Source organism: Herpailurus yagouaroundi, unplaced genomic scaffold, assembly GCF_014898765.1.
Source record: "Herpailurus yagouaroundi ecotype Mexico unplaced genomic scaffold, PumYag 28, whole genome shotgun sequence".
Lineage (NCBI taxonomy): Eukaryota > Metazoa > Chordata > Mammalia > Carnivora > Felidae > Herpailurus > Herpailurus yagouaroundi.
The window spans coordinates 181038-194016 of NW_024412376.1; the positions used below are offsets into that span (position 1 = coordinate 181038).

The window sequence follows — 12979 nt, forward strand, 5'->3', positions numbered from 1 at the left end:
GTGGTTGACTAAAAGTCACAGGGCTGCCTTATAGCAACACAAAAAAATTGAACTTAGAGTTTCTATTTCTGATTCTAGTTTTCTTAGGCATTTGTCCCTCTTGTGTAACCAATTAATGACTTTGAATCCAACATGAAAAATTTCCCCTGAAGATCCTGATTCTATTTCTCAGTATAAAGTGGTGTTATGCAAACTAAAAAGCCAAACCAAATCAAACCAGTGAAACATACTGAGCTTGAAAAAGCAAGACCCTCCAGTCGGCAGTTTTAAGTTTAAGTACATTCGGCTTCTTCTCGTAGTCTATGGCCTTGGATGCCAGCGCATGATGCACACTCACGGCGTTTTTCAAATCCTCTTCAGACAGGGCCTTTTCAGGTTTATATTCATCCTACAGATGGATAGATGGATACAAAGAAAGCTAAGACAAGATCATATTCAGATTTCATCTTCTCTTTTTATGATAAGAAAAAAAACCCTAAAACTAAAAGAAAAACAAATTAGAAAATCCATGAAGGCATGGAAAAAGTGAAATGGTGTAAAAACAACTCTTTGCTACTTCAGGTACCCATCAAGAGAATTTTACTGATGGTGAAAACCTTGCCATTGTGTTCTTAGCTCTAAAGATACTATATTTTCTTCCTACTTTTTTTTGAGTCTAATATTATCAAAAGAAAAATCAAAAGTAAAATAAAATGATTCCTCCAAAGGTTCTTTGAAAGAAAAGAGGGAAAATCAGTTTAATAATCAGGAGAAGGCTTAACCCTATTATAGATATAAAAAGGAAAGTGCCATACGAAGATGCAATTTTATATTTGGGCACGAATTATACACTACAGAATTTATAAAGGTTTTCTGTATGGCTTCCCTCCAAACTAACAATAGAAAATCCCAACTAGTAGAATAACAAGACTTTAAAGCAAATTTGATTATTAATATCATATTTTTATGTCTATAGTTTTTCCAGGTCCAATAGAATACCAAAAGGACCTCAAAATTAATTAAATACAGTAGACACTGCAAAAATGTTTTAGGATATGTTTTCTAGTGTTTAAGGTCTCCTCTTCCCTCTTCCCATATATTGTCAGATATGATGCTAAAAAAACTTGCACTTCTATAAAGAACATACAGCCCTCTCACCTAATTAGTAGCAAATCCTTAAGGAGAATATTGCCTATTCTCTTATCACAGCCTGGTTTTACATTTCCAAAAAAACAATTACACGTTCTCATTCCTCCTACTTCCTTCCCCCATCCCTGCCACAAATCAAGCAATTCAAATGTACTATTGCTATTAATTAAAACTGAGTCAGAAATAAACAGCAGCTGTTTGTCCTTAATGATCAGTCAGTGACAGTGATGAGAGACAAAGGTAAGGGAAACCTCAAATACACAGTAAATACCAATTGGAGTATAAAGATTACCCAGATTTATAATATTAAATGATGAAATTTCTTTTCTTTTTAGCTTATGAATACTTTATTTTATGATTTTTAAAATATAATTTATTGTCAAGTTAGCCAGTGTATACAGTGTATACAGAGTGTTCTTGGCTTTGGGAGTAGATTCTATTTTAAGATTGCAACAAGTGTATTTTATTAAGCTCCAGAGATTAAGAACTCCTGTTGACAATGGACAGTTATCTACAGAAGTATGATGAAGAAAGAAAAAATAAAAAGAAATCTTAAGTTAAATACAATATATTTACATATATCTATTCTATAATTCCCATTAACGCAGAAAGCTGTAATCTAGTTATGTTTTGGGGTCCTGTCTTTTCTAAATGAGATTTTTCTTTTTAGCATTCCAAAGATTCACAAATTTCCTCAGGGAGGTATCAACTAGAGGAAGAGGTCCCCATCAGCCTTAGGATCATGCTACAATAGAACCCTGCATAGCTGACCATCCACTCGATTTAACTTACACTTAAGTCCAGATAAGAATCTGAAGTAGATAAATAATGGGGAGTGGGGATAAAAGACCACGAACAAAATGATCTTCAGAGAATTTATACGCTACCTCCATTTCCATACATACTGATCTCTAACACTTGATATTGGAGTATGCACAGAGATCAGCTTAGAAATTTCTGTGAACCTTTTTTGATATTCTAGGTCCATGACTTGGCCTAGAATTATCTTAATCCCTTCTCACTAGTTTCTTTTTGATTTAATTTCTTGTTTGAATTTAAGATGATTACTTAGTCCTTTTGTTTTTCCTATTACTTTTTTAATTAAGAAAGAATTTAAGGCTATAATTTTTCTTCTGAGTACAGGTTACACGTAGTTTGAGAATGAAGAGTACTTTTTCATTGTTCTCTAGATAGTTTGCAGTTTTATTTTTTGATCTCTTCTTTGATCTTAGTCATGTCAAAGAGTATGTTTCTTGAGTTTAAAGTTACCTAAGGTTTTAGTTATTTATCATTATATATCTCTAATTTTATTGGCTTGTGACCAGAGATTTTACAGCAGTCTGTAAAACCTATTTTATTTCTTCAAAATTTGTTAAGGGTAATTTGTTAAGGTTTTCAAACCACATTTGACTTTTGTTAACGTTCCATGGACACACAGAAAAAAAAAAATTATTCTCTGAGGGATGAGTATGCATTAAGAGATAAGTTTATTGATTCAATCCCTCTATATTCCTACACCATTTTTTCTAAATGTTCATCCCATTGAGACAAATATACTGACCTCTCTCTTTCACTATATTGTATTTTAAATTCTATTTGCATTTCTAATAGTTCTTGTTCACATTTTAGTTGCTATGTTGTTTGATGTATTTAGGTTTATGATTGTTATCTTCCTTAAATGATGGGCTATTTATTATTTTAAAATGTTCTTTATCTAGTAGTGCTTAGTTACATAAGATAGAAACTTAAAATGCTCTCTCCCATAAAAATGTTCTATTTCTCTAATAGTCAACATCAACAAGGTAAGATTTTAAAAATCATTTCGCTTCCCTCCCTCCTTCTCATTAATCCTAAACTTTGCTGAAATACTTTATTATGTTTGTTCTGCAATATTATTAAAATTACTTGATATTATGCATTTTCTATTTTAAAAAACCTTACTTTGTACTTATATTACACATTCACTGAGTCTCTCCTTATTCTTTTAGATCTAATTGCTCACTTACTTTCTATCTTTCCTCTATCTTAAAGTGTTTTCTCATCCCTTGGTTATTTTCTCTCCTTTTGAGTATTTTTCTCAGGTGAATGATCTACTGTAGTCTTTATTTAAAAATATCTTTCACTTTCTTTGACAGGTATAGAACTCTTGGTTGCAGTCCCCTTCCACTCAGTATCTGTAGATGCTATTCTACTGTCATCTACCTTCCAGTTTTACAAAAGTCCAAAGCTAGTCTGATTCTTTTTTTTTTTTTCCATTTTACTGTATTTTCTGTTAGGAATCTTATACAGGTTTCTTTTTATCTTTAGAATTTAGGAATTTTTGGTAGGCTATGCCTTAATATTCTCATGTACCCAGTTTCAAATGAAAGAATTCCTACCCCAATATGATTATTCACTTGGGCTGCAAACTGCTGCTAGAAATACTCAACCCAGTTGTACAGATGTGTGACAGCACACACATTTCTGGTCTCTAGCTATTGCTGCACTTAGTGCCAACAGACAATTCTTTTTTTTTTTTAATAATTTTTTTTTTTAATTTTTAATTTATTTTGAGAGAGAGATAGCATGAGTGAGGGAGGGGCAGAAAGAGGGAGAGAGAGAGTCCCAAGTAGGCTCTATGCTGTCAGCAAGGAACCTGATACAGGGCTCGAACTCACAAACCGCAAGTTCATGACCTGAGCTGAAATCAAGAGTCAGATGCTTAACTGACTGAGCAACCCAGGTGCCCCCAGACAATTCTTTCACACATCCATGATAGTCTCTATTGCATTCTGCCAAATGTTCGCCATTCTCTTCAACACCCCAAGTCATTAAAACTGTGGCTAAGAGCAGAGTTGCCTAGAGTTAGAACTGTCTAGGTTCAAATGACTAGTTCTAATATAATACTTAATGTTTTTGTGACCTTAGGTTAATTAAAGTCATTAAGCTTCACTTTCTAAGCTTGAGAAGCAGTGATAATACTTCCCTCATAAAGTAGTAGGATGAAGTTAAATGAGATACTGTTTGTTAAACTCTTAATGTTCACAGCATATAGTAACCACTCAAATTCTAGCTGGTATAATTTTTTTGTTTTTTTAAATGTTTTATTAATTTTTGAGGGGGAAAGGGGCAGAGGGAGAGGGGGACAGAGGATCTAAAGCAGGCTCTGTGCTGACAGCAGCGAGACTGATGTGGGGCTTGAACTCCCAAACTGTGAGATCATGACCTGAGCCAAAGTCAGATGCTCAACCAACTAAGCCACCCAGGTGCCCCTGGCTGGTATAATTTCTAATAATTTCTTAGTAACAGGGTTGGCCTTATATAAGGTCAAACTTGTAAATATAAAACTTTCTGCTTACTACTCCATAAAAAACAATATTTGGTGACCATTTTTATCTCCTTTCTTTCTGAAACAGAAGAATCCTGTGTTCTCAGATCATCCTCCACATACCTTTCTTAGGAGCTTATTTCATGGATCATTATTTTTCTTCTATATTTTTAATCGTTCTCTATCTACTGGCTTCTTCCTCAAAGCCTATAAATATATTCAGAGTCTCTCTTATCATTGTAAGATAATTGTTTCTTCTAAATACTGCTTTCTCCTCTGGTATCACCTCTTTTCTTTTATGTATGATAAGTTAGCTGTTTCTATGTATTAATTTCCAGTTTATCCTTTAACCCACTGCAATTTGGAATCCATTTCTACATTTTACTAAAACCGCTCTGGCAAAGGTCATCAATGACCACCTAATTGAAAATTTTGAGAAATTATTGTTAGTTCTTACCATATGGCACCCAAGGAATTCAACAAAATTCTTGAAATTCTTCCTTTGCTTATGTTACAATACACTCCTTGTTTCTCTCCTACCTCTCTGAGCAGTGTTTTGTTATCTCCTCTTTCAACTATCCTCCAGATGTCAGTTCTGCCACTGTCTTTCATCTTTTCTCATTCCATAAATACCACATGGGATGATTACAACTGCTCTTATCAGTTAAACTCCCACCTATATCATGATGTCTAACAAAGTGCTGTAGGTTGAATGAGAAACATAAGACCAATTGATAGCTATTAATGAATGACTTCAACCGTGACCTGGAGCAATTAAATATTCTTAGAAAATATTGTCTGTGCGGATATTTTATTTATTTATTTTTTAAATGTTTACTTATTTTGAGAAAGAGAGTGCAAGCATATGCAAATGGGGGAGGGGCAGAGACAGAGAGGGAGAGAGAGCATCCCACGCAGGCTCCATGCTCTCAGCACAGAGCCTGATGCAGGGCTCAATACCATGCACCATGAGATCATGACCTGAGTTGAAATCAAGAATCGAACACTTAACCGACTGAGGCACCCAGGCACCCATGCTGATATTTTCCTTTAAAACCAAGCCTGAAGGATGACATCCTTAGACTGCTATAAAAGTGCAAGAATTTTTTTTTTCAACGTTTATTTATTTTTGGGACAGAGAGAGACAGAGCATGAACGGGCGAGGGGCAGAGAGAGAGGGAGACACAGAATCGGAAACAGGCTCCAGGCTCTGAGCCATCAGCCCAGAGCCCGATGCGGGGCTCGAACTCACGGACCGCGAGATCGTGACCTGGCTGAAGTCGGACGCTTAACCGACTGCGCCACCCAGGCGCCCCATAAAGTGCAAGAAATTTTAAAATGCAACATTTATTATAGTCCTACATAAAAGCTAACAGTAATCATCAATGTAGGACAACTGTACCATTGTGGCTGAACAGGACTCTATTCCAGGGCAGTTTATAAACTCTGAGATACACTGCCAGTTTACCTTACATTGGAAGTAAAATATTGCACAGGATAGAAATGGAAGGCAAGATCCATAGTGAGGATGGAACTGAAGTCTAGGAATCTTAAGTCTTACAAACTTCTGTTTTTCTAGTTGGTACTAATATCACTTTACTATGAAAAAAAAATAAGGAAAAATAGGAGAGGATCAAGATAATGGAGTAGGAAGATCCTGAGCTCACCCCTTCCATGAACATACCAAAAGCTACAACTATATATAGAACTACTATCTCTGAGAAGAAACTGAAGAAAAGCAGAGCAGATCATTTACAACTAAGGATATAAAGAAAACAAACAAAATGTCCACAAAGAGTTCGGTAGGAGGGGTGGAGATGCTGTCTAGTTAGGAACCATACCTTTGGTTCAGTGACCCACAGAGAAAGGGATTTCAGAATCAAAGAGGGCCCTCCCTGAGGAAGGAGGGTTCCAAGCCACACATTGAGCTCCATAGCCCAGGGGATCTGTACTGGAAAGATAATCACCCATAATGTCTGTTTTGAAAATCATTTGGAGTTTAGGTCTGGGATAGCCAGAAGAAAGTAGGAAGCTGTTACTTTAAAAGGTGCACACACAACTCACTTGCTCCAAATCCTAGCACATAGTCAGCAGTTTTAAAAGTACCTGGGTTAAACTGAGGAGATCTATTAACTAATTTTAGCATGTGTGAGAGAGGCAGGGATCTGTCAGAGGAACATTCTCTAGGAATGGAAGGGCTGGCAAGAACCATTTCTGACACTCTCCATCTACTATGCTAACACCATTCACCCAGTGCTAACATTCACCTGTGGACTTGCACTGCCAAACTGCCTCCCCCAGCCTAGCACTCCTCCTAGGTGGCTCCCTGCCCCACCAAACATGCTGGTGGCCTCACCAGCACCAGTGAGCCACACCCCCAACCCAGGGACACTGCACACCAGAGCATCTACAACAGTCATAGCTTAGCTCACATCCAGCTGTACCAGAGAGCTGTCTTGCCCATCAACACTCCTACAGCTGTCATAGCCACGCCTCTAAGCTAGCTGTGCTGGGGCCAACCCAGCACACCAGCATGCTTGCAGCAGTCACAGCCAGGATGCCTAGTCAGATGGGCTGCGGGTCAACCCCATTTGCCAGCATGCCCATAGCAGTCATAGCCAAGCCTCATAGACAGCCATGCTGAGTCCTGTATAACAGTGAGTCTGTGCCAGTCATGACTCAGCCATAAGAGGAGTGTTCACACTGCCAACACAAGGGCTTGGATGACCAAGATTTGCACTATTGGACCCCATAGGACACCTTCTGCATAAGACTACTCCTTCAAAACTTGGAGATGTAACTGATCTATGCAAGATACAGAAACAAACAAAGTTATACAAAATTAAGAGACAGAGGAATATATTCCAAATGAAAGAGCAAGACAAAACCCAAGAAGAAGAACTAAATGAATCAGAGATAAACAATCTAACAGATAATGAGTCTAAAGTGATGGTCATAAAGATGCTCACTGAAATTAGGAAAAGAATGGATAAACACAGTAAGAACTTCAACAAAGAGAAAATATAAAAAACCAATCAGAGCTGAAGAATACAATAACTAAAATGAAAAATACACTAGAAGGAATCAACAGCAGCAGATTAAATGAAGCAGAAAAATGGATCAATGATTTGGAATATAGGTAACAGAAATCATGTAACTGAAACAGTCACAAGAAAAATGAACTTTAAGAAAAGGATAATTTAAAGGACCTATGAAACGACATCTAATATACTAAGATTCATATTAAAAGGGTCTCAGAAGGAGAAGTGAAAAAGGAACAGCAACACTATTTGAAGAAATAATAGGTGAAAATTACCTTAATCTGGAGAATGAAACAGATATCCAAGTCCAGGAAGCAGAGAACCTCAAAAAAGATGAACCCAAAAAGGCCCATTCCAATACACATAATAAAGTGTCAACAGGTAAAGAGAGAACCTTACAAGCAGTAAAATAAAAACAACCAGTAATATTCAAGAGAACCCCATACAATGACCAGCAGGTTTTTCAGGAGTAACGTTATAGTCCAGAGGGGAGTGGCACAATATATTCAAAGTATTGAAAGGAAAAACTTACAACCAAGAATCTTTCATCTGGCAAGGTTATCACTCAGAATAGGAGACAGAAGTAAGGTGTTTCCCAGAAAAGCAAAAGCTAAAAAAGTTGATCAATATCAAACTAGTCTTACAAGAATTATTAAAGGGATTTCTTTAGCAGAAAAGAAAAGGACATAACTAGAAAAAATAAGAAGGAAACAATCTTACTGCTAAAGATCAATATAGTAAAGGTAGTGGATCAAATATTAACATAGCTAGTATGAAGGTTAAAAGACAAAAGTAGGAAAATCATCTAGACCTAAAACAGTCTAGGGATAAAAAATAATAAGATGTAAAATATGACATCAAAAATATAAAATGTGTTGGGGGGGATGGGAGGATATAGTGCTTTTCCACTGCACTGGAACTTCAGCCATCTGCAACTTAGAATAGTTTGCTATATATAGAATGCTATTTACGAACCTTATGGTAACTACAAACCAAAAACCTGTAATAAATACAAAAAATAAATAAATAAATAAATAAAGAGAAAGGAATACAAACACCAAGAAAAATCACAAAATCCAACAGACAATGGCCAGAGAAAGGAACAGAGAAGAACTACAAAAACAAACAGAAAACAACAAACAAAATGACAATAAGTACATATTTATCAATAATTACTTTACATGTAAATGCACTAAATGCTCCAATAAAAAAGACACAGGGTGGCTGAATGGATTAAAAAACAAGATACTAATCCAACTGCCTAGGATGCCTGAGGGCAGGAAGAGGGCAGGGAGAGCAGTGCCATTGGGTTGGCTGCCCTGAGGTGGGAGCTAGGCTCCCTGGGCTTGGCACCAGGGTTGGACTTGGTAGGGACTGTTTGGGATACCACTGGGGCTTGCTTGTAAGGTTGCTTTAGGGATGAAATTATAAGAAAAAAACTGGGAAACAACAACAACAAGAAACACTTACAGGCTAAAGAAAATAGAGAAGAAAAAAATAACTGGAAGCAAATGTGTTGTGAAAACACAACAGTTCAAAACAATTGTATGCAACAAAGAAGTTCTAATAAAAAAGTTTACAGTGATGTAGGTCCACTTCAAAAAACAAGAAAAGTCTCAAATGAATAATCTAACATTATACCTGAAGGAACTAGAAAAAGAAGAACAAAACCCATAGGTCATAGAAGGAAGGAAATAATAAAGGTCAATGTGGAAATAAATGAAATAGAAAGTAAAAAAAGAAGAAAAAAACAATAGAAAAGATCAATGAAACTAAAGGCAGTTCTCTGAAAAGAAATACTAAGTTGAAAAACTCTGAGCCAGACTCATGAAGAGAAAAGACAGCCCAAATCAATAAAATCAGAAATGAGAGAAGTTGTAACTTATACCACAGAAACACAAAGGATTGTAACAGACTACTGTGAAAAATTACATGTGAATAAAGGGGACAACCTAGGAGAAATGGATAAATTCCTAGAAACATACAATATTTCAAGACTGAATCAAGAAGAAACAGAAAATGTGAACAGACCAATTACTAGTAATAGCCTTGAACCAGTAATAGAAAAATTCACCTCGAACAAAACTTTAGGACCAGATGGCTTCAGAGGTAAATTCTATAAAACATTTAAGAAGAGTTAATAACTATCCTCGAACTGTTCCAAAAAACTGAAGAATAAAGAACACTTTGAAAATTTTACTTTTATGAGGTCAACATAACCTAAAAACAAAACAAAAGACAACACAGAAAGAGACAATTACAGGCCAATATGTCTGATGAACATAGATGCAAATACCCTCAACAAAATAGTAGTAAACTGAATTCAGCAATACATTAAAAGGAACATACAAAATGATCAAGAGGGATTTATTCCAGGATTGCAAGGATCTTTCAGTCTTAGCAAATTAATCATCATGATACACCATATTAATAAAAAGAGGATAAAAATCATACTATCATCTCAATAGATGCAGAGAAAGCATTGATACAATTCAATATCTGTTTATGATAAAAACTCTCAACAAACTGGTATAGAGGGTATAGAGGGCACATACCTCGACATAATAAAGTCCATATATGAAAAACCTATAGCTAATTTCAGAGTCAATGATAAAAAAGTAAAAGCTTTTCTTCAAAAATCAGAAACAGGGATGCTCACTTCTGTCACTTTCATTCAATATAATATCAGGAGACCTAGGAGACCCAGTCATGGTAATAAGGAAAAAAAAAAAAAAAAAAGAACATCCAAATTGGTAAAGAAGAGGTAAATGTCTCCATTTGCAGATGACATGATAGTATATATAGAAAATCCTAAACACTCAACCAAAAACTATTAGAACTAGAATAAATTTGAGGGAGGTGTTAAGATAGTGGATAAATGGGACCCTGGGCATTTCTTGTCCTTCGAACACAGCTGGATAGAGGTCAGATCACTTGGGACACCCAGGAAAAAGATCTGAAGACTGCAGAAGGATCTCCACCATTGGATGGAGACAGTGTGGCAGGTGTGAGGTGTATGGAACAGAACTTGGGGAGAGAAAAACAGAGCATGCTGTGGAGCGGGAGAAAGATAGAGGGGTTTAGAGAGTGCGGTATTGGGTTTGCACAAGAGGACAATCTCTCTGGATCATGGGGGAGTGAGAGGTACTAAGTGCAGTAAGTTTTTGTTTTTGTTTTTTGCAAACAGCATTTGGAGCACAAACTCTGGAGGTTTAGGAAGTATATGATTTTCTCCTAAGCAGAGCTGTGGCATGTGCTTCTGAGGAGGAGAGAGCTGGCCTGGGAGTGCAGAACATGGTATAAGGATCTCCAGGGCTTCCACTGATGGGGGACAAAGGTGCACACACAGGACAGAAAACTTGGTTGCTGCTTTTCACTGTGCTACACCATAGATTCTGAGTATTGTGCCGGTGGGGGACTGTTTTTCTGGGACAAAGGACATCAGACACAATGTGGAGAAATTCTATTCTGGAGAAGGGGGGTGAATCCACACAGTGCTGGGTCCTCTAGACTTTGAGTTTTGAAACCCAGCGACACACCAAATAAAAAATGCAGGAGAGCTGTGGCACAAGACACACTGACTATCCTCACTATTCTGTAAGGGCTTCCTGAACAGTGGGGCTGTAAGATCCCATCCACAGACTAGAGAGTGGGTAGTGCCATCTTCCCTCTCAATACCAACATGGTGGGACTTCAAGAACAGAGTGGCCCTCAGTGGAGGTGGGACCGATTTACATCAAACCTCACCCCTCTGTGCCTGCAACTGCTTATTTACTAGGGCAGAACTAACTTAGAATGAGTAGAGAAGGCCACTCCTCTAGAACACCAGCACAGCAGCACCCTGAATGCACCAGTGTACTGAAAGTAGAGTGGTTCAGAACATCTTCTGGTGGAAATAGGACCAAGGCTTATTTTTTTCTTCTTCCTTTTTTTCCTATTGGAATCAGGGTTATAGTTGTTTGTTTGTTTTTTCATTTCCTTCGCTTTTTTGGATCAGTCTTTTTTTCTTCTTTTCGTTTTCTTCCTTTCTTTCCTGTTGGGTTGTTTTGTTTTGTTTTGTTTTGTTTGTCTTGAGAATTATAGCTTTTTGATTACTTGTTTTTTTTTCATTCTTTTTCTCTTTTTTTTGGAATTAGGCTTGTTTTTTCTTCTTTTTCTTCAAGCTTATTTTGACAAACAAATCAAAGCACACCTGGTTAAAGGTCCAAATGCTCCACACTGCAAGCAAGGAGGAGCTCTAGAGGACTTATCAATGGGAAAGAGCAGCCAAAATGCAACAGCAGAGTGCACACAGCATACACCAGAAATACTTCTGTTTCTTCCCTGGACAGTATATGATCCTTTTTGATTATAGCAGTACTCCCCAGTATAGGAAATATAACAAGATTTCAAAACATTTAAAACACAGAAATGTAGCCAAAATGACAAGGCAGAGGAATCCTCCTCAAAGGAAAAGTCAAGAAGAAATCACAGCCAGGGTCTTGATGAAAAGACATATAAGGAATATATATGAACAATTTAGAACAACAGTCATAAGACTATGGCCTGAGCTTGAAAAAAGCATAGAAGACACAGGAAAACCCTACTACAGGGATCAAAGACCTAAAAATTAGTCAGGCTGAAATAAAAAATGCTACAACTGAGATGAAAAACTGACTGAATATAGTCACAACAAGGATTGAAGAATCAGAGGACAGAATAGGTGATATAGAAGATGAAATTATGGAAAATAATGAAGCTGAAGAGGCAAAAAACAAAACAAAACAAAACAAAACCACCATTAGATCACAGAGACTTAGGGAACTCAGCGATTCTGTCAAACAACAATCTGTATCATATGCCTCCCAGAAGAAAAGAGCAAGAAAAGGGGATAGAAAGTTTATTTGAACAATTATAGCTGAGAACTTCCCTAACCTGGAGAAGGAAACAGAAATTCAAGGCTAAGAGACACAGAGAACTCTCCTAAAATTGACAAAAATAGGTCAACACCACTACATATCATACTGAGACTTGCAAAACACAGATATAAAGAGAATTCTGAAAGAAGCTAGGGCCAAAGTGTCTTTAACCTACAAGGGTAGACACATGAGGTTAGCAGCAGACTTGTCCACTGAAACTTGGCAGGTCAGAAGGGAATGGCAGGAAATATTCAATACACTGAATAGGAAAAATATGCAGCCAAGAATTTTTCATTCAGCAAAGCTCTCATTCAGAATAGAAGGAAACATAAAGAGTTTCCCAGAAAAACAAAAACTAAAGGAGTTTATGAACACAAAAATCAGCATTGTAAGAAATTTTAAGGGGGAGTCCTTGAGTGGAGACTAGAAAGGACCAGAGAACATTATGAGAAACACCAACACTACAGATAAAACAATGGCTCTAAATTCATATCTTTCAATAATCACACTGTGAATGTAAATGGATTAAATACTCCCATTGAAAGACATAGGGTATCAAAGATGGCGGAAGAGCATGGAAGTCTTTTTTCCATCTTGCTTCCATG

At 36.8% G+C, this 12979-nt stretch overlaps 1 protein-coding gene across 13 annotated transcripts in view; it reads right to left on the minus strand.

Moving 5' to 3' along the window:
- PSD3 (pleckstrin and Sec7 domain containing 3) overlaps nucleotides 1-12979 on the minus strand; it is a 746112-nt gene that overhangs the window by 61318 nt on the left and 671815 nt on the right. For all 13 annotated transcript variants that reach the window (XR_005797446.1, XM_040496884.1, XM_040496672.1 and 10 more), the window contains one exon: nucleotides 231-388. Coding sequence is in view for 12 of the 13 variants with exons in the window: in XM_040496884.1 (XP_040352818.1) it covers nucleotides 231-388 (158 nt within the window). In the remaining variant the exon portion in view is untranslated. The remainder of the gene's footprint in view (nucleotides 1-230; nucleotides 389-12979) is intronic.